Source organism: Panthera leo, chromosome A3 (genome assembly GCF_018350215.1).
Source record: "Panthera leo isolate Ple1 chromosome A3, P.leo_Ple1_pat1.1, whole genome shotgun sequence".
NCBI lineage: Eukaryota > Metazoa > Chordata > Mammalia > Carnivora > Felidae > Panthera > Panthera leo.
Window position 1 is genome coordinate 26,855,277 of NC_056681.1, and position 27,712 is coordinate 26,882,988.

Genomic DNA, 27,712 nt, shown 5'->3' on the forward strand with positions numbered 1-27,712 from the left:
GAATGGTATATAATTAATAATAAACCCCACCTTAAAAACTGAAAAAATAGGGGTGCCTGGGTGGCTCAGTCGGTTAAGCGGCCGACTTTGGCTCAGGTCATGATCTCACGGTCCGCGAGTTCGAGCCCCGCGTCGGGATCTGTGCTGACAGCTCAGAGCCTGGAGCCCGTTTCGGATTCTGTGTCTCCCTCTCTCTCTGCCCCTCCCCTGTTCATGCTCTGTCTCTCTCTGTCTCAAAAATAAATAAATATTTAAAAAAAAAACTGAAAAAATAATTATAAAACCCACTCAAGATTTTCTGCATAGAGCAAATTCAGTCACTTTGGAGTCACTTAGCAGGTTATCTCTAGGACACTGACTGGTGTGTGTATGTGTGCTCCGAGGGGGAGCATGTCGGTGTCAGGCTAGAGACTTTTCAACTCTTACCACGAAGCAAGCTTGAACAATGCTGCCCCAAACTGCTTTCATGTTACAAGTTATGACCACTGACTCTATTTTGCACCTTGACCCACTTGAAAACTAGATCTCCCACCCCTGCTCCTGAAAGAAAACCTGGTAATAGCTTTGGTGCCAAAACAGACCAAGCAACGGCACTTGGCCACAAATCTTAGCACACTCACATACTCGCCTGGGATGTTCTGGAATACCAGTCCCGTAACTGCATGGGTCTCAGCACAGCAGACAGGCCAGGTTTTTATTCCTTTCTGGCTAATAAAGTTTTAAGGGAAAGGGAGAGGGTAATGGATGCCTTCAGGTCAAGGTTAGGCTGGTGAAATATTCCTGATAAAACCCAGTGTTTTCTAAGGCTTTTTCCCTACCCCTCCAACTATGGTTTCTCTGGGTGAAAAGTCAGCATCTGCCAAAACCCTTTCAGGAAGCTGATACCCTCAGCACATAAGAGCCCTGCTTTGACCTGAGCCCCGTGTCTTACTCTCTTGCAAGAAAGAAAATGACAAATACCATGAAACATTTTCAATGTCAGTAACCTTCTCTACAGCACTAGAAAATAGAGTGGGTATGCAAGAAGACTAAGGAAACAGGGGAAAAGTATGTTTTGTCCCCAGGCTTCTTTTTGGTAGCAACCACACTGGCTTCAGCTGGATAACAAATTGTCCTGGAATTCTTGGCGTTGGTGCAAACATGTCAGCTCCCTGGTTACGCCTTCGTCACCACTCAAAGTACCACACGCTTTAACCTTCCTGCTCTTTCCATAGGCCTGGGTTTGTCCCGTATCCAGGAAACTTTATATGTTGTCTAAACTGAGCATCCCAGCAGGCTGCAAGGCAGATGGCAGCTCAGGACTCAGAATGTTGACTGATTCCTACCTGGATCCACACCACCGCGCTGTAACTCAGCCTCTGCCTGTGCAGAAATAGGAGCCCAGCCACGTGGCTAACAGCTTTTTTAACTGCTACTCTCAGCAATGAGGAACCTCCTCAGCAGACAAACCTCAGAAGGAAACTGAAAAGGAAGCAGTGTCAAGATTTATCAAAGGGGATACACAGGCTTAACCAGATACTCAAGCCAAGAAGCACCCCCAGGCTCAGCTAAGCCAGAAGGAAGTAAAAGACCAGGTGTTGCTGACCTCTCTTTGGGTCCTTGGGACCTCAGGTCACTAGCCTAGGATATCATGCAGAGGACCTAGACCCCACTACAGGTCAAACTCCATGTCATTAGATTCTCCTAAGAGGCTTCATACTCCAGTCTGAGAGGAAGCCAGGCAGACATGCCCACGTTAGCACCTGAAACACATCATTCAATCCAGAACACAAATGAAGAGAGCAAGGTACAGAGTGTAGAAAAGCAGGACGCTATTTGCATAAAAATAAAAGGAGAGAGGGGATAGAAACATGCATATGGTGATGCGATCTCTGCAAAGGAGCACACCTGGCAGCACGATCTCTGAGGGAACCGAGCAGCTGGGAGAAAAGCGGAGAACTTTACCTTTGTAGCTTTTGAATTTTGCACCATGTGAACGTATAATGTTTCAAAGGACAAATTAAAAGTAAAAACAAATGCAGAATGCTATAATCTTCTTGTTACAAAAAAAGAAAAATGCTCTAGAAATCTGTGTGTGCACATAAAAACATTCTAGAAGAATATGCAACTGTTGTCAATGAGGTGCTCCTGGAACATGAGAGTAGGGAAATAAGGAGACTTGCATGGTTTATTTTATATGGTTTGTATTTTAATTGTTTCCAAAAGACATTCGACTTTGGCAATTTTTACTTAAAAAAGAGAAAGAAAAAAAGAAACATGTTTAAGAACTGCAATCTCACCTCAAAAAGCAGTGTCTAAACTCCCCCTTTTTGTGTCTGGCGTTACCGAGTCACATCTTATCTTGTGTTACGATGCCTTGTGCATGGGTCTCATCTCCTTTAAACTCTGGGGCAGCTGCAACCTCAGCCAGTCTACCACTCAAGCTCCACTTTCCAGGGATAAAGAACCGGTAAGGAATAAAACAGCAGTCAAGATGGCAACACAACAATCACACAAGGACAAAGCGACCAACCAAAGTAAGAGTGAACCGTAATCTTACAAGTATGTTAATGATCCCAGGACTATTAGCAATGGGAAACTATGACCAAGTCAAAATAACATTGAAAACAGAGTCCTTCCCAGAAATTGTGGGAATTCTAACAAGCTGCCTGTGTGCATGAGCTAGGAGATTTGCAAAGCTGCCAAGCAAAGTGTGACAGCCAGATTTCTCAGTAAAACTCAGTAAATTCCTATCAGAGGACAGGTTCTTTGTTTAGGAAAATCTCAGAATGACCTCTGAATGTTGAAAGAGAAGCTCCCTCTAGAATATGGCCTGAAGGGATAAAGAACTAGACTTTCTCTGTAAGACAGAAGTGGAGATTTTGAGCTTTGGAGGAAATGGGAAGCTGTATTAAAAATGAAGGTCACTTGAGGTGGTCCAGAGAGAACTCAACACTAGGCGGACCGTCCTGAGAAGTAGACAGCCACTGGGAAGCTGGGGAATTCTGGGAAGCAGGAGGCAATGGATGTCTGTGTCTCAATTTTAAGCTATTTGCTCTAAAGTACTATAATCCCACTCTGTTACCTCTACAGACTGTCACACATTACTACCCCGAAATGGGCGTGTCTGGGTGGGATCATCCAGACTGGAGCGTATGGGGTAGAAGGCTCCCCTAAAGGTCCATAACTGTCACTAACCCTCTTTCCAGACCCTCAACTTGAGGGCTGGATTTATTCTCGTACCTGAAAAAAAACAAAAAAAATGGGCAAAATATATTAAAAAACTGATACCAGACGGAAATATGTGAATGATTGTGAACGGTCAAAAAACTACTGATACGTGAGAGGGGGGGAAAGCTACAGAGGACAGACAGACACAGAGGGGACCAAGAGATGAACAGAAGGAGAAATACCGTAACAAGAGGGGACCAGAAAAAATGAAAGCCCTCCAGGGATCCACAAGAGATATGAGGACCGCGGTAGAACTGGATTTCTCACAGGACAAAGGATGGAGAACTTGGTCTCTGGGGCCCTCCTTAATGACCCTCTTTCTCTCATTCCACGTCCAATCTGTCAGCAGATTGCCAGTTACAACTTCCAAGATACACTCAGAACCCAACCATTTCTCACCACCTCCACTGCTACCACCTAGCCCAACCTCCTATTAGCTCTCACCGTCTTGTTTCCACCCTCACATGCCCCCCATCTGACCCCAGTCTACTTTCCACACAGCAGAGAAACATTTACCATGTGACAGAAGAGAAGACAGCAACTTGCTTATGGTCTGTCTGCCTTCCTAAGAGGTAAGCTCCATGAAGGCAAGTTCTTCTATTTCTGTTCCATGCTGTATTCCCAGAGACTAAGTAGTCCCAAGGTATGTATAGTTAGCACCAAATAAATATTTATTAAATGAATTACAGAAGTCATTATGGACCTGCATACTAGACTTCTGGGAAATGAGTAGAGGAACTGTATTTTGCATCAGTTTGTGGGTCTTCAGGAGGCTTAGGGATCTGCAGATCACGTCTTGGCTTTGTCATCAATTCATCCATCACTGAATCTACAATGACCTGTTCATGATGCTCACTGAAGGAAGAAACAAAAGGAATATAAAATAGGTTTACTGTCTTCCTGGTGCCTAGGACTGGCCTGGGGCAGAATATGGATGCTTTTATATTCCTTAGCACAGGAGTAGATAACTAGTAGAATTCATAAACAGTATCAAGTCTAAAAGAAAATACACTACCTAACAAGGACCTAGTGAATTCTGTGCCAGCTACAAAAAATACAGAGATGACGAAGGTAATTTTTGTCTTTGAGGACTAAGAAAATTTTAGGTATCTGGGTCTCTACTAGTTTGTGAACAAGTACAAGAAACTGTTCTACTAGAGAAATACACAAGAAGCATTTGGGTGGAAGGAAGTGATCATCCTTACCTGAGGAGGTCAGGTGGTCAAGGAAGGATTTATGAAGATTTTACTTGAGTCTTATAAGGAAGTTTACCAGACAAGAAAAGGCACACTTAGGGAAGAAGGCACAGGACTGTCTGAAGGCATAATAACAAACATGAGTGCCTTCCAGAGTGGTTCCTGGGAGGCAGTTAACAAAATATGGAAGGACAGAAAAAAGTTACAAAGCCTTTTCCTCTAAGAACAGAGCCTGTGCTTTTCAATGTTCCAAAGTTCCTGGACCTCCTTCCTCTCAAAGTACTCATTTCCCCAGTAAGGTGTGACCTCCAAAGGGGCTTGACAGAATTAAAAACATCCAGTGACAAAATCAGGGAAGGGAAGACAAACATATTTATTCTACTCCAGTTTATTGGAGGACTTCAAACGTGTCCTGCACAGCATTCCCTGTTATTATCAGCACTGATGAGGGAAGAACGTGCCTTAACAGCAGTCCTGTCCCAAAGCTTGCCGATGGCTGCCACGAGGTTCCCTGTCAGTCCATGCAGTCTTCTTCATGGTTGTGTTATTGAGGCTTCTACCCTCGTAGTGACGGGTTCTGTAACACTAGATTCATTTTGTGCAGAGAAGAGGAAAGAACCTGATATACTCATTGTTCCTCAGGTAAGCCATGACTTAAATCCTACCTTAATATTTAACTATCTTTATTTTCTGATTAAAATAGAAAAAAGGGGGAGGGGGGCAAAGAAGCAATAGAAATTATACTGTGCTGATACAGAGACTTTAAAGTCTAGTCAGAGTTAAGACTCCTATCAAAGGTCTACTGATGGTTCACAGGAAATAACTACATGGGGTCAGAGCATGACATACATGAGTTGAGTCTCATTATTAGCTTCAATAATGTAGGAAAACAATTCTCAACAAAACTGGAGTCCACACTTGTCAGGTATGCTCTGTTTGGTATGGGCAGGTAAAAGTCTGGAGAAATAGATTCTCTTCATGCCCTGTGGCAAGGAAAGAAGGCTCATGGTTTGATGAGAAGAGCAGCTTCTGTTCCCAGGTGGTGTCTGCAGCTCACAGCTGAAGTTAGCAGTGGAATCGAGTGGAGAACTTGGGAGAAACGGGCACAGTCAGAGGCTGGTCACTTGACTTTACTTCCACACCCTGGTACTTGCGTATTGGATTTGCCTTGTGCACCTGCAGAGTGAGGAAAGATAAAGTTACCAGTGATAAGGATGTTACAGAACTATGCTTATAGTTGTTTTTATTTTTCCTTCTTGAGAAAATGCTTGTATAATCTTACAGATGCAAGTCAAAGAGGGGAAAAAAGAAGGCAACACAGCATAATGGAAAAGCACATGTGCTTTGGAGCCCAAGCAAGTTTTGTTCAGGTCCTGCTGGGTCTCTCAGCTTGCACTAAAGAACATCAAGTCTATCTCCAGCTTGGTTGTCTATTACTCAGGTGTTAACAGGGCTGCACACAATTGCAGCAGAGAAGAGATACCTGTTAAGAACCTGCCAGGGTACAATCTTAAGCTTACTCAGTCTTAATATTCACCAAAACCATGGACAAAAAACAAACAAACCAATAACCAGGAAGGGTTGCTGGGAGAAGGCCATCTTCCCTCCTGGATAGTCTAAAATCAATCCTGAATTAAGTCAGGTTAGTCGAGAGAACATTGACTGAACTGTGCTTCAGGATGCTGACATCAGCCTATACTGAGAATCGCTGTAACACCTCTATGATAGGCACAAACACAAGAGGCAGTACCTAGTGTTGAGAAAAAAACCAAAGAACTGGAAAAAAAGGCTGGTTTTGTGTGTATTTCTAGAGCAGGGACTGTATGGTTTTTCATCCAATCAGCAAATGGCAGCTTAAATTTTGCCAAAGAGCTAGTCCCTTTAATAACTTGTCCCTAGAGACTTCCTGAAGCCAAAGTCCTCTCTGCCAACAGCTGTATCAGCAGCTGGCCTAGCATTTTTAGGCAAAACCTCAACAACTTATATATTTCTATATTCTTCCTTTTATTAATCATATGAATTTCCATCTGAAACTCTTCTTCCTCATTAATGCAGTGAATGCCGCTTGCTGCCCCTCCTAGTGAAAAAGTCCTGTGAATTAAGCTTTCTTTCTGAATAACTTAATATTTAAATCATTATGTTAGTGTTAGCATGGAGGGTCACATGGACCAACATGTGCTATGAGCCCAAGGAATTTGAGTCCAGTATTAAGAGGAAAATGAAAATACAGTTGCCACATTATTCCCGTCCTTCCCTACCTATGTATTCTTGTCTAATTATAAAACCACATTGATTTTCTTAAGTCTAAAGGGAATAATAAAAATAAATAAATAAACAGTCCTAGAAATGCATCATTGTGCATGTTACACTACATGATATCCTCCTTATGAAGACCCCTGGAGGAACTTGTCTGAATTCAGTATCAAGAATAAATGTATTTTTTTAACAACTAGCACATTATATCTCATGAACAGTGAGTTTTGTAACCAACAAGTTGGTTCCTAAAAAGGGCCAAAATTATGGCTCAAACTTCGATACATGGATCACAATGTGCACACCTTTAGCACTGTTCACATCACAACTTAGTCACCCTTCTTGGTTTGTGTGATTTCCTGCTTTCACTCTTCTTTTATGTGTCCTTGTAGGCCACCCTAGATTCTTCCTGGAACAAGGCAAGGTACAGATAACACAAAACAGAGACAACTGTGGGTTAGTGAGTGCTCGTGCTGCTCAATTACCAGTTCTTTCCGTAGCCTGGCCAGCTCCTCCCTCTGCTGCTCTTCCTCCTGGTGCCTGGCCTCCTCCAACTGCTGGACTTTCTGAGCTTCTACCTCAGCCATTCTCTTCTCCAGCTCCTGCCGCTCCTTGGCTCTCTTCTCGGTGGCCAGCTGAAAAGGTTCCTGAACTAGAGAACCAGAAAGGCCCTCTGAGTACAGAAACAGAGAGAATATTGGTGCACAAGCAGAACCTGCATAAACTTAGCCTGCAAGGACGCAGCAAGTGGTACTGACATGCAAGGCAACAGAAAGGCTAAGCTCAAGGGAAGCCCTGTTAGCAGGAAGGTGGAGTAAACCACATATAAAAAGTCCTAGAATCTGGAAAAAAGTTCTAACAGTTGGAAAACCTCTTGGAAACCACCTATTAGGAGAAAAGCAAGACTTATACAGATGAAACAGCTTGCTCAAAACTATATAGTGATTCTGAGACAGATGTAGGAGGAGAATCCAATTTTCTGACACTCTACCCAGTGCAAAGGAATTAAATGTTTTATATCTAAGGCTTGCTTCATGGTGAACTCCAGAAAGAAATCCTGGACCTTCTTCCCTCACTTAGGACTCTTTGGATGAGTAAAGCCTATTGTAAAACAGTAGAGCTGCTGTTGAAAATGCCAGCTGCCTCTTCCCAGGCTCTTGTTCTATGAATTTGACCCCAACACATTCTGCAAACTCAACACAGCTGATGTGTTCAACAAAGACAAAAAAACTACTCTAAAAGGAGAACAACTAGATCCTCTACTAGGCAAAGGCTTCTGGTTGACACAGCTGATACTGACATAACTGAATCCCAACATCCTCCCTGGGAAGTCTGACAATTCTACCCCGATCCCCCAAGAGTACATATACTACTACCAGCAACGGATTTCTTCTCTTTCTTGGGAACAAAGGGCTCCTGGGAGATGACGGTGTTTGGACGAGCCTTGAAGCATGCTGCTTCTTTCTGCTGTTTCAGTTCTTCCTCCAGCTACAAGAAAGAGAGTCTATTAGATAAGCAACAACACAACTCTCCATGACTACCTCCTCAGTGATTCAAGCATTAATGTTTCTAAACTGCTTCATCTAAGTAAAGATAGCAGATGGCTTCATCCAAACCTGTTAAAACCCTCTTTATAGGGGTGCCTGGGTGGCTCAGTCAGTTGAGCGTCTCTTGATTTCGGCTCAGGTTATGATCTCACACTTCGTGAGATCAAGCCCTGTGTTGCGTTCTGCACTGGCAATGCGGAGCCCGCTTGGGATTCTCGCTCTCCCTCTCAAAATAAATAAATAAACTTTAAAAACAAAAAACAACCCTTTACAATGAGTTGATCAGACTAACAACCTCTGAATCCAATGAGAACTAGAAAGTATCTTTAAGGTACTTTTAAGGCCTATCTGAACATCACAAAAATAAACATGTAGATATTATATACCCTTGGATGTGATCATCTATAAAGTATTCTTCCTTTCAACCCCCCAAAGAATCTAACTAGAATTTAATCAAGCCTCTAGATCTAACTACTCATTTATAGGAAATACAGAAGAGGTGACTGCCCGGCTAGCTCAGTCGGTAGAGCATGAGACTTTTATTCTCAGAAGAGGGGCACTTACGTGGCTCAGTCAGTTGAGTATCTGGCTCTTGATATCAGCTGAGGTCATGATCTCACAGTTCGTGGGATCGAGCCCTGAGCCAGGCTCTGCACTGACAGCATGGAGCCTACTTGGGATTCTCTCTCCCTCTCTGCCCCTACTCCCCCCCCCACAACATAAATAAACTAAACAACAACAAAAGAAACATAGAAGATACAGGAACGTATTAAAGACCACCATGGGAATGCAATGACCAAAATCTGGATTGTGGAAAACTTATAAGACAAATCCAGTTTATTCCACAAGTAATATATAAGTAGAGAAGCCTATAGAGAAAAAGGGATTTAGAGATTCATCAAACAAATCCATTATGTAGACCTTATTTGGACCCTGATTTGAACAATTCAACTGTCTAAAACAATTATGAGAGATGTGGGGTTATAAGAACACTATTTGTCACTATTAAGGGATTACTGTTAATCTTTTTAAAAATATACTTATGTTTGTAAAGATACACACTGAAGTATATTTACTTGCTGTTGTGAATGAAATGCGGTGATACCTAGAATTGGCTTCAAATTAATCTTTTGTTGGTAGAAATACCCAGTGTAGAGGTAAGTAGGTAGAAATATAGATGAAATAAGATTTTCCATGTTTTGATCATTATAGAACCACACGACAAGTTCATGGAAGATCATTAAGCTATTCTCTCTACTTCTGTGTATGTCTGAAAAACTTAAAAAAATTTTTTTTTTTATTATAGTAAATGCCACACACAGACATTTTGTGTCGTGGTCCTTGAAAGAGAGATTCACTACTACTTCCAAAACAACAGTCCTAAGTTTTCCTAGGGAACAACACCGACAAGGGACGTATGTGCAGTCATATAAGCAATCACATCTCTTGAGCTTCAAGAGGGGTGACTTCCTAAAAAGATTAGCCCAGAGATCCTTTTGGACAGAGTCCAGGATAAATCATGATATAAAAACAGTGACAAACTTAGGGATTCAGGGGAATTGTTTTCCAATAGGGCAGCATTAGATCCCAATTATAACAGCCAACAATCAATTAATTGTTTTTAATCACCTGCCATCTACAAAGAGCAAATAGTACACTATGTTGAGGAAACAGCATATCATATTAAGGATCTATTTTCACCATACCGATTCTTATCAAAGCACCAACAGAAAGGAGTGAACAAGTAGTGAACAAGTCTAATAGATGGAATAGAGGAGATCTTAAAGAAACTCCTGATGCAAAAAAAGCCTGACAGTTCTCACATTCTCCAGACGATCACTTGGAGCAGAGATCAGCAAACTTCAGCCTACAGGCTAAATCTAGTTTGTAACTGCTTTTTGTACAGCCCTTGAGCTAAGACTGGTTTTTACATTTTCAGAGGGTTTAGACAGACACACACACACCATATGCAACCTACAACATCTAAAATATTCACTATCCGAATTTGGGGCACTTGGGTGGCTCAGCTGGTTAAAAGTCCAACTTTGGCTCAGGGAATGATCTCACGGTTCATGGGTTCAAGCCCTGCACCAGGTTCTGTGCTGACAGCTCAGAGCCTAGAGCCCGCTTTGGATTCTGTGTCTCCCTCTCTTTCTGCCCCTCTGTCTCTCGCACTCTATCTCTCTCTCACTCTCAAATATAAAGACACATTAAAAAAAATAATAATAATACTAAAAATAAAAAAGTATTTACTATCTGGTCTTTTACAGTAGAAGGCTACTGACCTCTGATTTAGAGTGAGAGCCCCTGAAATAATTCAGGATGTTAGCTCCCAAATGAATTTCAATGTAGTGGGTCTATGTATTCTAACCAACCAACAATGAAGCAGTGAACATTTTGGCTGCTCTTCCCATCCCCCACCTGGTGCTTCCAAGTCTGTGCCTTCAGAGCACCTCTTCTGTCAGTCTCCAAGCAGAAAGGCTCAATCTGAGTTGTGTTCTTCACCTTCTTCTCTGGCAGGTTAATAGTGTCAAAATGAGGCAAAGGAAGTGCTTTGAACTTGGGCACCTAATAGAAAGGAAAACATAAGATTTAAAATCCTAAGGTCTCTCTAGCTAGAAAGCAAGAACTCCTCCAGAATATTTGAATGAATCTGAAAAATAGGAAAGGACGGTTTTCAAAGCAGTATGGTATGAACAGCAGAAAGAGTAATGGGCTCAAAAGAGCCCATTAGGGCTCTAGGTTATTCTCGAATAACCTAGGAGAATCTAGGTTTTTCTCCTAATATTCTCCCAATAACTGGTAGCACAATCATGGGCAAGTCACTTAATCTCCTTGTGGCAGAAGGGTTATTAAAAACTTGCCCTATTTATACTTCATAAGGTTCTTTGGGGGATCAAAGGAAGTCAGTGATTTTCTAGTTAAAAGTGCAACATAAAAGATTATCTTTGACAGATGAAAGGATAGTATTATGTTACTTGCAGAAAATGGAAACACCTACCTCCCCTTTCTGCAGTTCTTTTATTTTCTTCTCCTTCTGTAACTGACGTTCTTTGTCTCGAGAATCAAAAGAGAAAGGGCATATTTCCACAGTTCTTGCTTCTGGGATTTGGGGCTTAAAAGGTACCCCATAATGTGGCACAGGTTGAGCTCTTATCACCACCGGCTCCTCCTCTTCCTAAGGGAAAAACTAGTTTAGACACAAGCTCTCTCTCACCTCCTCAGAATACAGAGTCAGAAAACACTACATGAGAGAAGAGGCATTAATTAAGGCAAGTCACTCAACCCCCTAGGTTACCTTGCTTCTTTTTTTTCATTTTTTTTTTTTTTTTTTAACATTTATTTATTTTTGAGAGACAGAGAGAGGCAGAGCATGAGCAGGGAGGGGGAGAGAGAGAGAGACACAGAATCCGAAGGAGGCTCCAGGCTCTGAGCTGTTTGTTAGCACAGAGCCCGACACAGGGCCCAAACTCACGAACCGCAAGACCATGACCTGAGCCGAAGTCGGACACTCAACCGACTGAGCCACCCAGTTGCCCCACCTCGCTTCCTTTTCTATCAAAGAGGGATAATACCTAAGTTACCTACCACTTCTCAGGGGTGAGACCGGTGTGGAAACATTTGATGAAGGACTAACACAATTACTACTCTTAAAGGATCTCACGTTTTTACAAAGGAAGGTTGTAAAAATGAAATGAGATCAAACAACGTGAACAAAATGGAGAACAGAAGAGAGGTACTAACCAAGCATATACCTTGGCCTCTTCTTTTTTTTTCAACGTTTTTTTTTTTTTTATTTTTTTTATTTTTGGGACAGAGAGAGACAGAGCATGAACGGGGGAGGGGCAGAGAGAGAGGGAGACACAGAATCGGAAACAGGCTCCAGGCTCCGAGCCATCAGCCCAGAGCCTGACGCGGGGCTCGAACTCACGGACCGCGAGATCGTGACCTGGCTGAAGTCGGACACTCAACCGACTGAGCCACCCAGTTGCCCCACCTCGCTTCCTTTTCTATCAAAGAGGGATAATACCTAAGTTACCTACCACTTCTCAGGGGTGAGACCGGTGTGGAAACATTTGATGAAGGACTAACACAATTACTACTCTTAAAGGATCTCATGTTTTTACAAAGGAAGGTTGTAAAAATGAAATGAGATCAAACAACGTGAACAAAATGGAGAACAGAAGAGAGGTACTAACCAAGCATATACCTTGGCCTCTTCTTTGACCCAGCCTCCAGACTCCACTAAAACATGTGACTGGGAGTTAATGGTTGCCAAACCCAGAATAGGACCAAGTAAGTTGTTTGGGTTCAAGCTGGTAACATAAGATTACTGTGTATTTTAGTTTCAAATGAACCTATAAAAAGGCTTATGCTTGAGATCTGCTATAAAATTACCCTAACTCTGGATATTTATAGATAAAATGGGAGATGTAACAAGAAACTAGCCTGATCAATGACAGTTCATGTATTCCAATTTCATGAACCATCATCACCACACAGTAAGTAACCTTAACAACCCTTGGGTTGGTGGAGATTGGATAGGGCGGATGTAACTGCTTAGTGTGGATTTTAAGAGTCCCTCGCTGAATGGTGACAATAGCTCAGGCAAAATAAAATACAAGGCTTGGCAAATTTTGATTCAAGTTATGACAGGCTGATTTTCAATGCTATAGAAAAGGACAAGCCTCCAATAAGTTGCAACCAGTTACTACTGAAAGCCAGAACATTCATACCCTTACCAACTACTTTGCTCTAGAGGGGGAGCAAAAAAGATGATCTGCCACTGTTAAAGACAACTCCAGATAAGAGTGACTGCCTTTGAATTCTATTAAGTTTAAGAAAGAGGAATGCTTAGATGGATGGTGCAGAAGGAAGAAAAACCCTCCATCCCAGGAGTCACCTCATCTTCTTTGGTGGGCATTCGGATCCTGTTCTTCAATGCAAAGGCTGGTGACTTGGGGACAGTGATTGGAAGTACTTTCTTTTCAGGAACACCCTGCAAGGAGTAAGCAATTCAATTAGACATCCCAGAATAAGATCTACTAGGCTGTGTGAGAAGACTAAATCCCTTTCTTAAAGGGGAATTCATAGACCAGGAATCAAACAAAGGCTAGTATTATGTTGCTGTCTACCCAAGTAAGACAAAAGCATACTGGAACACAGTGGCACTCCAAAGGTGGCCTAAAATAATATAAAAAACATATTATGTTATATAAAAAATATAATAACGATAAAAAATTTTTTTTTAATTCTTTTTTAAATTGCAGTAAAGCCACACAAAAGTATATCATACAGCCATGAAAAAGAAATAAATCTGTTCCTGACATATTACAGTGTTCATAATGTTGAGAAGAGAGGAGGGACAGGTTGCTGAAATAGAGAATATTATTTTTTTAATATATTATTTTTTCTTTTAAAAATATATATAAGTTAAGCATAAAAAACAAAATCTGGGAAGAACAACTGTTAACTCACACATCTCTTTGAGAGTGGATTAAGAGAGGCAATGAATTTTCTATATTGCATAATTCTTTTTTTTAAATCCTTATTTATTTTCAAGAGAGAGAGACAGAGCATGAGCAGGGGAGCAACAGAGAGAGAGGGAGACACAGAATCTGAAGCAGACTCCAGGCTCTGAGCTGTCAGCACAGAGCCCGACATAGGACTGGAACTCACGGACTGCAAGATCATGACCTGAGCTGAAGTCGGACGCTAAACTGACTATAAACCCCAATATTCCGTAATTCTAATATATTCAACTACTTTGAGGATTTTTCCCTTCAAGATTCCAAAACACTGCCAACATTTCAAGTCTTTGCACACTGAATTATATGTACCATACTTTGCACAGCATTCAAAACTAACATGTTTTAGAAAGTCGTTTCATAACCATTTTCTAATTCTCACAGAATTTATACTCTATCGCAAATCTGGCAATTAATCCTAACTACAAAATGGTATCTCTTGGTCTCTTTTTTTAATGTTTATTTATTATTTTTTGAGAGAAAGAGAGAGAGAGAAAGCGAGCGCATGAGTGGGGAAGGGGCAGAGAGAAATCGGGACAGAGGATTTCTCCACGCTGCAGAGAGCCAATGTGGGTCTCAAACTCATGAATCATAATATCATGACCCACGCTTCTCTCTTGGTCTTTTTTTTAATGAAGTGGTCTTTTAATGAAGACCAGATCAATTGAAAAAATAATCAAGGGGTGCCTGGGTAGCTCAACTGGTTAAGCGTCCGACTCTTGATTTTGGCTCAGGTTATGATCTCACGGTTGTGGGACTGAGCTCCATGTCAGGCTCTGCACTGAGCATGATGCCTATTTGGGATTCTCTCTCTCTCTGCGCACACCCTCACCCCCTACCCGCTGCTCACATGTGCCCATGTGTGCGTACTCTCTCTCTCTCTCAAAATAAACTTTAACAAAAAGCAAAACCATGCTCTTTAAAACAAAAAAAAAAGATAAAAACTGCAGCATTATATACAATAGCCAAACCATGGAAGCAGCCCAAGTGTCCACTGATAGTTAAATGGATAAGAAAGATGTGGCACACACACACAAATATTACTCAGCCAAAAAAAGAATGATATCTTGCCATTTCCAACAACATGTATGGAGCTAGAGAGTATAATGCTAAGTGAAATAAGTCAGTCAGAGAAAGACAGATACCATATGATTTCACTCACGTGTAGAATTTAAAAAACAAAACAAACAAGCAAAGGAAAAAAGAGAGAGGGACAAACCAAGAAAAAGACTTAACTATAGAGAATACACTGATGGTTACCAGAGGGAAAGAAAGTGGGGGAATGGGGGTTAAAGAGTACACTTACAATGATGAAAAAATGAAATGATTAAAAAAAATCAAAACCCTAAGCCATCCTCAATCACTCCTTGTTACATTCACATGTGTATGTTGCCCACCCCCACCCCCCGCCCTCTGCTCTGCTTCCTCTCCACCAGCCACACCACCTACTGCCTGTGCCACCCTACTAGCCTTGTAAGTCTTTCACCTTCTCATCTCACTCCTCTAATCCATCTTCTATATACAGTCAGAATTATTTGTCTAAGACACATTGGATCAAATAACTTCCTGACTTAAATTTCTTTAATGGCTCCTATGCTACCTATAGCAGTATAACAAGTTCCTTGCCATGAAGTACAAGGCGCTTCACAATATGGTGCTCTGATTCCCCAGCCTTATCTCTCACCCTTCCCTACAGATTGCCCTCCAACCACTACAGGCAATTGCCAAAATGTTAATGCTGGTTCTCTCAACACCTTTGTGTCATCTCTGAAATGCCCCAGCTGCTTGGAAACACCTAAGCTTTCTTTTCAAGCCTCCATGGAAGCACCTCCTCTTTTATAAAGGCTTTCAATTGATCTCTCCACTCCCAGAACCTATGAACTGACCTCTCTCTTTCCCTGTGTATGGTTCTATGACAATACATACGAAACTTCATAGCACTTGTATGTTTAGATGTTCATCTGCTAGCCTTTGAGAGTGGGGACTATTATGCCATCAATCTCTAGTACCTAACAAAGATCATAGCAAGTATAAAGCAGTCAGTAAATGTTGAATAAATACAGTAAAAATGAAAACGGAATTTATACCTTGGACTCTACAACTCTTGGACTCAAAAAAATAAAATAAAATAAAATGAAACTCTTGGACTCTAATTTATAACTTGGGAAAGAGACTTCTTCTTAATCTCAACAATGCTGTCACTGCTCAAACCATGTTTGGAATGTCTTTCTTGGAATGGCCTTCACAGTCAGTTTTTAGGCAATGCGAGGTATACACCCAATCTTTTAAGCAAAACTTTCCACTCTATTATCTTGGACTATTTAGTTTTAGTTCCAAATTATTTAATACGCTCCTAAAAGCAAATTAATCTTTAAAATAAAAACACCTGCCATTGCTAAAGAGATCCAAAAGACTATGAGCCACAAGCTTCAAGCTTTCCCAAAAAAGCTTTGTACGGTATCAATCACTGGAAAGAATGTATACCCTGCCAAGGTGACTATTGTAAAGAGAATGCTCATTCTGCTGTGGAAGTTCTGTTTTCTAAAGAAAGCCGGGATCACTAGCACAGTGAAATCTCATTTAGCAGAACTTGTAATCATAGTGACAAAAGTCTGCGAAATGGGTTTTCAAATAATGCTTACTGTAAAACAACAGCAAAAGCCTATTGTTCTTTACTGCCCTGGACAGGTGGCCACCAGCCTCTCTTACTTGAGCACACCCAGGGTATGTGGGAGCAGGAAGAATGTGAAGGAAGGAGCCAGAGGTTGGTTCTAGCCCAGTTCTGATTCCAACTGCATAACCCGGGGCACACGAGATAGCCTTCTAGGCCTTGGGATGCTTTTTTTTAATTTTCATAACATAAAGTAATAGAAATAAATACCTGAGAATTCATTTAGTTCTAAAGTAATCCCTCTTTTCCTTCCCCCCACCCTTTCCATCCACCCAGCAGAGATGTGCATTTTATTTTCTTTTTAATTTTTTTTTAACATTTATTTATTATTGAGAGACAGAGAGGCACAGAGCATGAGCAGGGGAGGGGTAGAGAGAGGGGGAGACAGAATCCAAAGCAGGCTCCAGGCTCTGAGCTGTCAGCACAGGGGCTCGAACTCACAAACTGCGAGATCATGACCTGAGCCGAAGTCGGTCGCTTAACCCATCTTTGAATTCCCAGAATATAGACTGGTGCATTTCAGCTCTTACTCTTACTCAGTTATCCAACATTGGATGCTACGTGCAAGGGAATAAAAAATGAACAAGACAGACATGCACAGTCCCTGTTCTCAGGGAGCTCACGTTCTCATGGAGGAAAGAGACAATGAAAAAGTAACAAATCAGGTATTCCCTGATTTTCACAAGTGCTCTGAGGAAATCTGGCAGAATGCGGAGCTAAAGGATAACAGGGGAAGTTCCTAACAGGAAGCTCTGGGAAGGTACTGTAAAGTGATATGTGTTAGAAGTACGCAATGTGAGTAGGCAGAAGGCGCATTTAGGAAAAGCAGCCCAGGATAGGGGAGCAGGTATTAGGGGTGAGCACTTCTCCCTATGGCAGGATATGGCCCCAAATGCCCTGCCACAAGAGCAGTTAGGAAATTACTATGAAGCAATATTATCTCAGGGAGTATGGGGGGGGGGGGGTGTAAAAAAAAAAAAAGCCTGTTGGTCTCCCCAAGTCATCACTAAAATATCACTGCTAAAATTATTCCCTGGCCTCACCGACACATCCACCTCTGTGGTGCCCCGGTTCCCCACTAGATGTCGGCACCAAGTTCACATTTCACACCCTTGAGCTCAAGGTTTTCATCACTCCACCTCTGCCCCAAGAGCCCTTTTTTCATCTCTGCCTCACAGCCCACTGCTGCCCAAGCCCATCTCTCATCAGCCCCATTGTCTCCTTGCCACCTATCAACCACAAGTTTAAGAGCACAAGAAACACCGTAAGGACACACAAAAAGAGCTTCAGCACTAGAGGGGCAAGGATGAAGAACAGTGGTGAACAGACCAGATGAATTTGGGCTCTGGGAAGCAGGCTCTTCTGTTCTGAGAGTCCAGAAGTAGAAGTTAAGGGACCTAATCTCAATTCTACCAGCAACTTTTAAAAATGATCCTATGGGCAAGCTACATTCCCCTTTCAAAGCCTCTCTTTCTAAAAAATGAAGAGGGTGAAAGAATACACCTAATGCTTCCTATGCTTTGCTTCTCTAGAAACCAAGAGTTGAAGTGCAATCACTGGAACTTTTAGAAGGGAGAGTTGCAAATGGCCAGTATCAAACTCAAAAACTGAGTTTGCCAAAATAAATGATGGTAAGTTAGCACTGTGCAGTAGAATAAGAAAGTATTCAAGGAGATGGTGGGTTCAGATCCTGGCTCTGCATACTAGATACCTCCTATTGTCTCTTCCTCATCTGAAAAACAGGAATAAAGATAAAACCTGCCTCTTAAGAATTGTTGCAAGAAGACAACAATCTACATAAAACGCTCGGCATGAGGAGAGCATGTGAGAAAATGACAGTTATTACTATTAACAACATAACTGCTTACTGTGTGTCAGACACTAATTTCTCACTGGGGCTCTCTCTAATCTATGCTGCACATAACAAATCAAAACTCCAGGGGTGGGGCCCAGGAATCTGTTTATGTAATAAGATCCCCAGAGGATTCTGAGAACCAGCTGGATTTGGCAAACACTTCCCTGGAGCGTACCACATCAATTCAGTTGCATCTTACTTACCTAGTGCTTTGCTGATATGTTTATCCAGAATTCTCAACAAGGCATAAACTAGTACAAGGCTACTCTAAGATCTCACTTAACTAAATCTTACCGAACTCTAGGCACCCTTCCCCACATACAAGTTCACCCTAGCATGTCCAAAGTACAACAAACTGCCAGCCCAATTTCCTAAATCAGGGTTTCTAAAATCAAAGTTCAGGTAAGAGAGATGTCATGGAAGAGGATGTTAAGTGGGATGCAGACTATTTTTTTTTTAATAGTCACATATTTCCCAAGACCTTTCTATTTAAAAAGGTACCTTCTATTTTAATACAAGAGTACAGACCCTGAAACCATATACCTAGAATCTATCCAGCTCTGCCACTGGCTAGTTAGTGATCTTGGGAAAGTTATTTAACTATTATATTTCCTAACTATAAAACAGACTGATAATAGGACCTATAGTGTTTACCTCAAGAGTTATTATGAGAATTAAGTTACTATATAAATTATGAGAATTAAGTAAGTTATTATATAAATTGAAGAGCGTAGAATAAAACTTGGCACATAATAAGCTTCATATATTAGCTGTTAGTATTATTATTCATGGCAAAAAGTACTGGTTTTCCATTTACACAATGATTTATATGCTCCCTTTAAAATTACTTTAGGGGCGTCTGAGTAGCTCAGTCGGTTAAGTATCTGACTCTTGATTTCAGCTCAGGTCATGATCTCATGGTCTGTGAGATTGAGCCCGGGTCGATCTGCTGACAGCACAGAGCCTGCTTGGGATTTTCTCTCTCTCAAAAACAAATAAATAAACATTGAAAAAAAAATAAAATTACTTTAAAAATTAGTCAATTTTAAGAATATATAAAGTCAATACTGGTAATATGAGATACAAGGATATAGTAAAAATCAAAAGGGTAAAAGTGAATTAAATAAAAACCAAAGCTTTGTAGCAGGGGGGAAAGCCAGGAGCTTAGAGAAAAAGATGTTACTAAAAGCAAGGTACTAAATGCATGTTACAAAAGCCTTGAAGAAGTAACTTCTCTTCTCTGGGCCTTGATTTTCTAGTGTGTAAAATGAAAACATTGAACCCTTCTGCTACGTTCTAGGATTCTGAAGTTTGCATATAACCTACATTTCCCTTGTTACATTCAGAGCATTTTCCTCAGTGGGTAATGACAAAGGGCAAATGACAGCATAGGACTTGGAGAATGATCACTTGTGTGGAAAGAGGTTTCTTAGAAGTTTGTGCAACAGAGTTTGGCCTATAGTACTTGTGTGTCAACGAAAGAAAAGGAAAAGGAAAAAGCATTGTGAATAGAAAAGAGGTCTCATATGCAGTAAGCCATAAAGGTGGGAAGAGGGGAAGAACTATTTCTAAGCATTACTGTGCTTTCTTAAAGCCTGGAAAATATAACTTTGGATTGCTTCTGACTTAGTGCTAAGAAAATGGAATAAACAGAAGTGCCTGGCTAGCTCAGTCAGAGCAGCATGCGACTCTTGATCTTGGGGTTGTGAGTTTAAGCACTATGATGGGTGTAGAGATTACTAAGAAATAAAATCTTAAAAAAAAAAAAACAACAACAACAACAAAACTAAGTACACGGACCAAGGTAATAATATATTTTGATGCAGTTTCACTTAAAACCATGGTGACTCAAAAGGGCAAGCAAAAAGAAAGAAAACAGAAAAAGAGAGTTCTTAGTACCTGGATATAAGTCAGTCCAATACAGGAAGAAGGTGTTTCCCTACCTGCACAGAAATAGATCTAAAAACCATCTTTGCACTTATGTAGATGAACCCTATTATTGATTCTTTAATTCTTTGTGGCATCTCTTCCTAATTGTATGTTTTCCCTAAATTCCTGACTATATGCCCACCATCACATTATAACCCACTTCTCTAATCTCATTTCCAGTTGCTCCTCTTGATATACTGTACTTCTTTTCTGTAGCTTAAATGAGCCACCCACCTGCTTCCCAGTAGCTACCCTGTGTTTTCTACCTTTAGGCTTTTACGTTACTTCCACTGCCTGGAATGCTCTGCCAGTCCATTTCACTTGTATTTCTACGAGTCCAAAATCTACCATACAACGGAGAGGCAATATAACGAAGTATTAAGATCATGAACTCTGGAGCAGAGTGCCTGAGTTCTTATCTTTGCTCCACTATTCACTAGCTGAATGGCCTAGGAATGCCACTTAACGTCTCTGTGCCTCAACTGCCTCATCTGAAACCAGTGATAATTACAGTAAATCACCTGAAGGCATTGTGGTTAAAATGAATGGGTTAATACACAGAAGGGGCTTAGAGGAGCGTTTAGCACATAGTGAAAGCGTCAGCTACTATGACAGTGACAACACATGATGAGGACGATGTGAAGACTCGGGTCATATGCTCTGTCCTCCACAGAGCATTCCCTGAACCTCCTGTCTGGAAGAAATCATTATCTCCTTTGAGTTCCTACAGTACTATTAACTGTCACTGCTCTTAGAATACTTCTAATTTTATATTATTTATACATGTTGTCTCCCTTACTTGACTTTAAGTTTCCTGAGAGCAAAATCCACCTCTGACTTGTCTCTTATCACCTACAGTTCCTAATACAATGCCCTGATCATAGTATCTACTCAAACATTTGTGAACAGGGAGATATTTGGTCATGAGCAGGATATTTCTGCCAGCATACAGGGCCTTAACCATTCTTACCACAACATCTTCCAAGATTTTAGTAGGGCAAGGTCTAGAATGAAATTCAAAGTGTTCATCCTCAGATTTCTTCTTGGACTCCCGCTCCTGGATTCTTTTCTCAATTTCCAAATCAAAGCCAATAGGCTGAGTGGGTGGCTTCACAGGTGGTTTCTTGGGCAAGATGGGCCCACCTTCAAGAATTCTGGGATCAAGTTCCCGTGCTTTGAATTTGTATCTGTAAGATAAGAGTTTAAGTGACACCACAAAAAAATTTTTTTAATAAAATAAAAATTACACAAACAACAAAGCAGGTCTAAAACAGAAAAATAATTATTATGATTACCCAAGCACAGCAAAATTTTGACTCATTCCACAGCCATTGTCTCTACCTCCAGAACAAAGAATAAAGGAGCCAATCCTAACACTCCTACCACTTTAAAGACTGGGATTTCTCTTCCCAGAGGAAGCTGCCCCTCCTCAAAAGAAGTACAAAAAGGAATGAAAGAAGGATACAGGAGACAAATTCCAGTGCTAACCACACTTTGTTCCAGTTTCCCCCACCAATAATAGCTGTAATGAGCCCTTGGGTAGCCATAAAGGGTGGGATCTACCTCAACTAAGTTCAGAGGACACTCCTTAGTTGGAATCCTGAGTAAGTTTGCCTACCCCCTTCGTTTTTACCACTTTATATTCCAGGATATCTGCATATTCCCACTTCTCTTTTTTTTTTTTTTTTTTTAATATTTTATTTTTAAGTAAACTCTACATCCAGCATGGGACTCATACAACCCTGTGATCAAAAGTCCCATGCTCTACCAACTAAGCCAGCCAGGTGCCCCCCACCACCCCCCCCACCCTTCTAATTTTTTTTTTTTTTTAATTTTTTTTTTTACATTTATTTATTTTTGAGACAGAGAGAGACAGAGCATGAACAGGGGAGGGTCAGAGAGAGGGAGACACAGGATCTGAAACAGGCTCCAGGCTCTGAGCTGTCAGCACAGAGCCTGACGCGGGACTCGAACTCACGGACCGCGAGATCATGACTTGAGCCGAAGTCGGCCACTTAACCGACTGAGCCACCCAGGCGCCCCATACCCTTCTAATTTTTTAATCACAGAGGCAGGGGCACAGACTACAGAGCCTATAACTCAAATGCCATAAATTCCCATGACAAGAAAAACAGCAACTATCCCCATTATAGAACTGAAAAGAAAGCAGCCAAGGGCGCCTGGGTGGCTCAATCAGTTAAGCGTCTGACTCTTAGTTTTGTCTCAGGTCATGATTTCATGGTTGATGAGTTCAAGCCCCACATCAGGGTCTGCGCTGACAGCATGGAGCCTGCTTGGGATTCTCTCCCTCCCTTTCTCTCTCTGGCCCTCCCCTACTTGCACTCTCTCTCTCAAAATAAATAAATAAAACTAAAAAAAACCCAAAACGTACATATATATGTACATATATACGCACATATATATGATTGAAAAGAAAGCAGGCAGATTCTTGGAACTCTTCCTCAAATACTGCCAGTTGGACTTACTGTTGCAGTTTCTCAAGCTCCTCAGCCTCCTGATCCGCTGCACTTTTGCAGGTCACTGGCCTTGTACGCTGTTTGGTTTGCAGCACAGGAGTCTGTGGGTCTCTGGATATCTTGACCATAGCAGACTTGGAGGGTAACAGAGCTGTAAACCAAGATCACAGACATTCACCTAGCTCCCAAGACTCCCAGCACACTCTAGGTGCTGACTCAACTAGGCAGCCCAGAGACGACAAATCAGAGAGGCTGCCCTCCACGCTCAGCTCAGCTCATGTCAGTCAATCTGACAAACATGCAGCCCCTTCTTCCCTGTCACTCTTTACTGAGGGGTATGATGAAGGTAGTCTTTGGTTAAACTCTACTATCATCTTCTGAACTTAAAATCCATTTGTGTCTGATGGATTCCTTATCACTGCACAGGCATGTACTGCCTTTCTATTCACAATGCCAACTATTTTGCTTATTACTGACACGTAAGACTTTTGTTTATTCCAGCTTTAAAATAAGGCCTTTCTAAAGATCAAGTAATGACTCCCAATTTTGTGAATTTCCTAAATGCGTCTACATCAAAACATCACGACCTGTTCAAAGAAAGTCAAATAGAGAGAGTAAAAAGACTGCGTCAAAGCATCAATCTTAAGACCATCACTACCATTCATAGACAATATTGATTACCTGACCAGAGGCAACCTTGTCAATTTTCATAATTACGTAGAATGAGTCCTCTAATTTAGATCTGGCCACATAACAGCAGGAGATACAAACCAAATCTATTAATTTTAGAAATAAGTCAGCCTTCAAGTATACGTATAACAATTATTTATAACTACATAAAGTTTTAAATAATCATTGCAGAAAATACACCATCCACAAAAATAAACTCAAAATAGATTAAGGACCTAAATGTGAGATCTGAAATCATAAAAGTCCTAGAAAAGAGCACAAACAGTAATTTCTCTGACGTTGGCCGCAGCAACATTTTTCTAAATATGCCTGCCAAGGCAAGGGAAATACAAGCAAAAATAAACTACTGGGACTATGTCAAAGTAAAAAGCTTTTGCATAGCAAAGGAAACAACAAAACTAAAAGACAACCTATGAAGGGGAAAAGATACGTGCAAACAACATATCCAATTAAGGGTTAGTATCCAAAATACATAAAGAACTTATACAACTCAACACCAACACCAAAAAAACACACACAAAACAAACAAACAAACCCACAAAAACCCAATAATCTAAAAATGGGCAAAAGACATGAGCAGACATTTCTCCACAAAAGACATACAGATGGCCAAGGGACACATGAAAAGATGTTCATCACTCATCATCAGGAAAACGCAAATCAAAAAACTACAATGAGAGATCACCTTACACCTGTCAGAATGGCTAAATCAAAAACATAAGAAACACAAGTGTTAGCAAGGATGTGGAGAAAAAGGAACCCTTGTGCACTGTTGGTAGGAATGCAAACTAATAGAGCCACTGTGGAAAACAGTACAGAGGGTCATCAAAAAATTAAAAATAGAACTACCATGTGATCCAGTAATTCCACTACTGGGTATTTACCCAAAGAATGCAAAAACACTAATTTGAAAAGATATATGCACCCCTATGTTTAATGTAGCATTATTTACAATACCAAATTATGGAGGCAGCCCAAGGTGTCCACTGACAGATGAATGGATATATATATAACAGAATATTACTCAGCCATAAAAAAGAATGAAATCTTGCCATTTGCAACAACATGGTTGGATCTAGAGAATATAATGCTAAATGAAATAAATCAAAGACAAATACCATTTGATTTCACTCATATATGGAATTAAAAAAAATAAAACAAAGGCAAAAAGAGACAAACCAAAAAACAGATTCTTAACTATAGACAAAAAAAAATGATGGTTACCTGGGGGGAGGTGGGTGGGAAATGGGTGAAATAGGTGAAGGGAGTTAAGAGTATACTTATCATGATGAGCACTGAGGAATGTATAGAATTGCTGAATCACTATAACTGAAACTAATACAACACCATATGTTAACCATACTGGAATTAAAAAAAAATTTTTTTTAATTGCAGGAAATAATTTTTTTTCTATTTGCCAGGACCAAGATTCTAAAAGCAGGGCATATCAGACTCTAGAAGTCATATATTATTTGGAAAGTCATGTTTAATATTTAAATTTCCATTAGGATAAAAAAAAGACATTTCACTATTTTTGTAATCTAAAGTTTGACAAATGACCCCTGGAATATAATAACAATATTAATGCTGTATTTAAAGAAGCTTGCCTGGCTGCACTAAACAATGCCAATGCAAGGGCAGAAAACACTGAGACCTTCAAAGGCAAAACAACAAAATCCTGCTTTATCCAGAATGCTAGTCCTACATTCTAGACAACTATTTTACATGACTTCCATTTCTCAAACTTCTCTACTTTCCTTCTTGCAGTAATTATTTTCATAAAGACAAAAGCTAAGAGATTAGAATCCTCTCATGTGTTCATCCCAAACCTACAAACCCTTTGGCATTTGCACCCATTCTTCTCTCTTCTACCCTCCCTTCAAAGAACAAGCACTCCACCTGAGCTAAGTATCCCTCCTCCACCTGCTGGCACAGTCAATCACTGGTTATCTCCTTTCTGCCCTGGTTCTTCAACTTTTTTCACTGCCAGGGACTTCTCAGCTTACAGACATGCTCTACCTATCTCCCACATCTCTTCACTCTTGTGTGTCCCTCTACATTCGTTACACTTACCATAATCTATAGTGCTCTGTTTCTCTCACTGAATTAGAAACTTAATGTTGAGCAGCACCAAGTCCATTTTGTTCACTGCTATACCTGGTTTATAGTGGTGAAATTTGTTGAATGGTTGAACAAAAAGCACACAACCCTGAATGAATGGACTGCTTCCATTTTCTATAGTTAAGTAGCTGCACCAATACACCCTGACAAGTGGCAAAGGTACAATACCTGGCCAATTATTGACCAGGAGGATCAAGGTGGTTGATGTATATAAGTAGACAGATAGCCAGAGCGGGGAGTACAAAGATGCTCAACTGTGCACTTCTTGTCTGCATGTAGGCATATGCCATACTTTAGTTCAAAAGCTAGGATTTCAACTAAAGGCAAATTTATGTAAGCAAATGAAATCCTAGGGGAGGCTCCAACCAGCTATAATGTTGATATGAAACTTACTATCATCCTTCTTGCTCCTCAAGTGATATCTGTTAGGGGTTCGTTTATGAAAGGCTTCAACCTGCTGTGCGAGGGGCACGTACGTAGAAGTTGTTTCATCAAATGTTCTTTTCTTTCCTTGGGACAGGTTGAATGGCTTAATAATGGTGCACCCCTTAGTCACTCGAGCCTGTAAAGAAAGTTGGTCCTCAAATGAAGTGTTTTAGAAGAGCTCAGATCTACCATAAGCCACATATTCAACACAGAGGATCAAAAGAAAAAAGGACTGTGGTAAAGTCAAGATTATTATGGGGCGCCTGGGTGGCTCAGTCGGTTAAGTGTCCGACTTCAGCTCAGGTCGTGATCTCCCAGTTCATGAGTTCAATCCCCGCATCAGGCTCTGTGCTGACAGCTCAGAGCCTGAAGCCTGCTTTGGATTCTGTGTCTCCCTCTCTCTGCTCCACCCCTGCTCATGCTCTCTCGCTCTCTCTCTCAGAAATAAAGAAATGTTAAAAAAAAAATGGTTTTTTTTAAAATAAAAAGTCAAGATTATTATTCCTAAATTTGTCAGTCCTTGAGCAAAGGTTAAAACTAGTCTGTTCCCACCTTTTAAAAAAGGGAGAAAGGGGCTGGGGGGGCGCCTGGGGAGCTTAGCTGGTTAAGTGTCCAACTCTTGATTTCAGCTCAGGTCATATCTCACAGTTTGTGGGTTTGAGCCATGTGGCTCAAAGCCACGTTCATGGGTTCTGCGCTGACAGCATGAGCCTGCTTAGGATTCTCTGTCTCCCTCTCTTTCTTCCCCTCTCCTGCTTAAGCACCTGTGCATGCTCACTCTCTTCTCTCAAAAATAAACATTAAAAAGAAGGGAGAAAGGATCTAGGGCTTAACAAATTATCTGTTCTGTAACAGTTAATAAGGTGATTTTTTTTCTCCAAGCATGTCAGTGTTTTGAAGCCAGCAAGAACAAGTTTTCTGAAAATTAGAAGGGAAAAAAAGCTGCAAAGGTATTCCCCTCACCCTTAATCCCATTAAGAAAAAATTGATTTGGGTTTTGGGTCTGGATCAGGTCAGGCAACTGCCTGAATCAGAATCTCTGCAGACATCCTCCCCAAAACTGAGTGATGAAGGAGTCTAGTCCTTGGATGATTAACTTTCATAACATTAGTCTCTGATTAGAAACAAAACTCTTTAAGGACCTACATCTCAAAGGAAGAAGCACAACACCAGGGTTTAAGACTGCAAAGGACTGACTTCAACAAGTAATGATGCTTACTGCAAATGCAAGAAGAAATTCTTAGTATTAGAATTTTTAGGGATGCCTGGGTGGAGCAGTCAGTTAAGTGTCCATCTCTTGATCTTGGCTTAGGTCATGATCTCTCGGTTCATGAGTTCAAGCCCTGCATCCCCACATCAGTTCCTGTACTGATGGTACAGAGCCTGCTTGGGATTCTGTCTCTCCTTCTCTTTGCCTCTCCCCTGCTTGTGTGCCCTCTCTCTCTCTCAAATAAATAAAACTTACAAAAAATATTTTTTAGAATTTTTAAGTAGGATTCTTATCATTTTGTTAGATTTAAATGGTCTGCTCCAACCCCATTTCTTCCATAAGCCCTGTCATATATTGCACAAAACTTTGTTAACACAAGATTTTTTCAAGAATTTTGTAAGAGCACAAGCTGTAGCAAGCTGGCACCTACAATTTGCCACACAGAATTCTAAGTGCTTTATGTACATTCTTTTTCTATTTTTTTTTTATGTTTATTTTTGAAAGAGGCACAGAGTATGAGCAGGGGAGGGGCAGAGAGAGGGAGACACAGAATTTGAAACAGGTTACAGCTCTGAGCTGTCAGCACAGAGCCTGACGCA

The 27,712-nt window shown here is 40.9% G+C and overlaps 1 protein-coding gene across 9 annotated transcripts in view; it reads right to left on the reverse strand.

The window, feature by feature from the left end:
* Positions 1-4,755: 4,755 nt before the first annotated feature.
* TPX2 (TPX2 microtubule nucleation factor) overlaps positions 4,756-27,712 on the reverse strand; it is a 57,581-nt gene continuing 34,624 nt past the window's right edge. For 8 of the 9 annotated variants that reach the window (XM_042931313.1, XM_042931308.1, XM_042931312.1 and 5 more), the window contains 9 exons: positions 25,871-26,039; positions 22,676-22,817; positions 21,160-21,376; positions 13,110-13,205; positions 11,208-11,384; positions 10,628-10,774; positions 8,036-8,147; positions 7,145-7,332; positions 4,756-5,582 (listed from right to left, as the gene is read on the reverse strand). In XM_042931313.1, coding sequence (XP_042787247.1) covers positions 5,472-5,582; positions 7,145-7,332; positions 8,036-8,147; positions 10,628-10,774; positions 11,208-11,384; positions 13,110-13,205; positions 21,160-21,376; positions 22,676-22,817; positions 25,871-26,039 — 1,359 coding nt within the window. In that variant the 3' untranslated portion in view covers positions 4,756-5,471. The remainder of the gene's footprint in view (positions 5,583-7,144; positions 7,333-8,035; positions 8,148-10,627; positions 10,775-11,207; positions 11,385-13,109; positions 13,206-21,159; positions 21,377-22,675; positions 22,818-25,870; positions 26,040-27,712) is intronic. The other variant, XM_042931317.1, reaches the window with a different exon arrangement.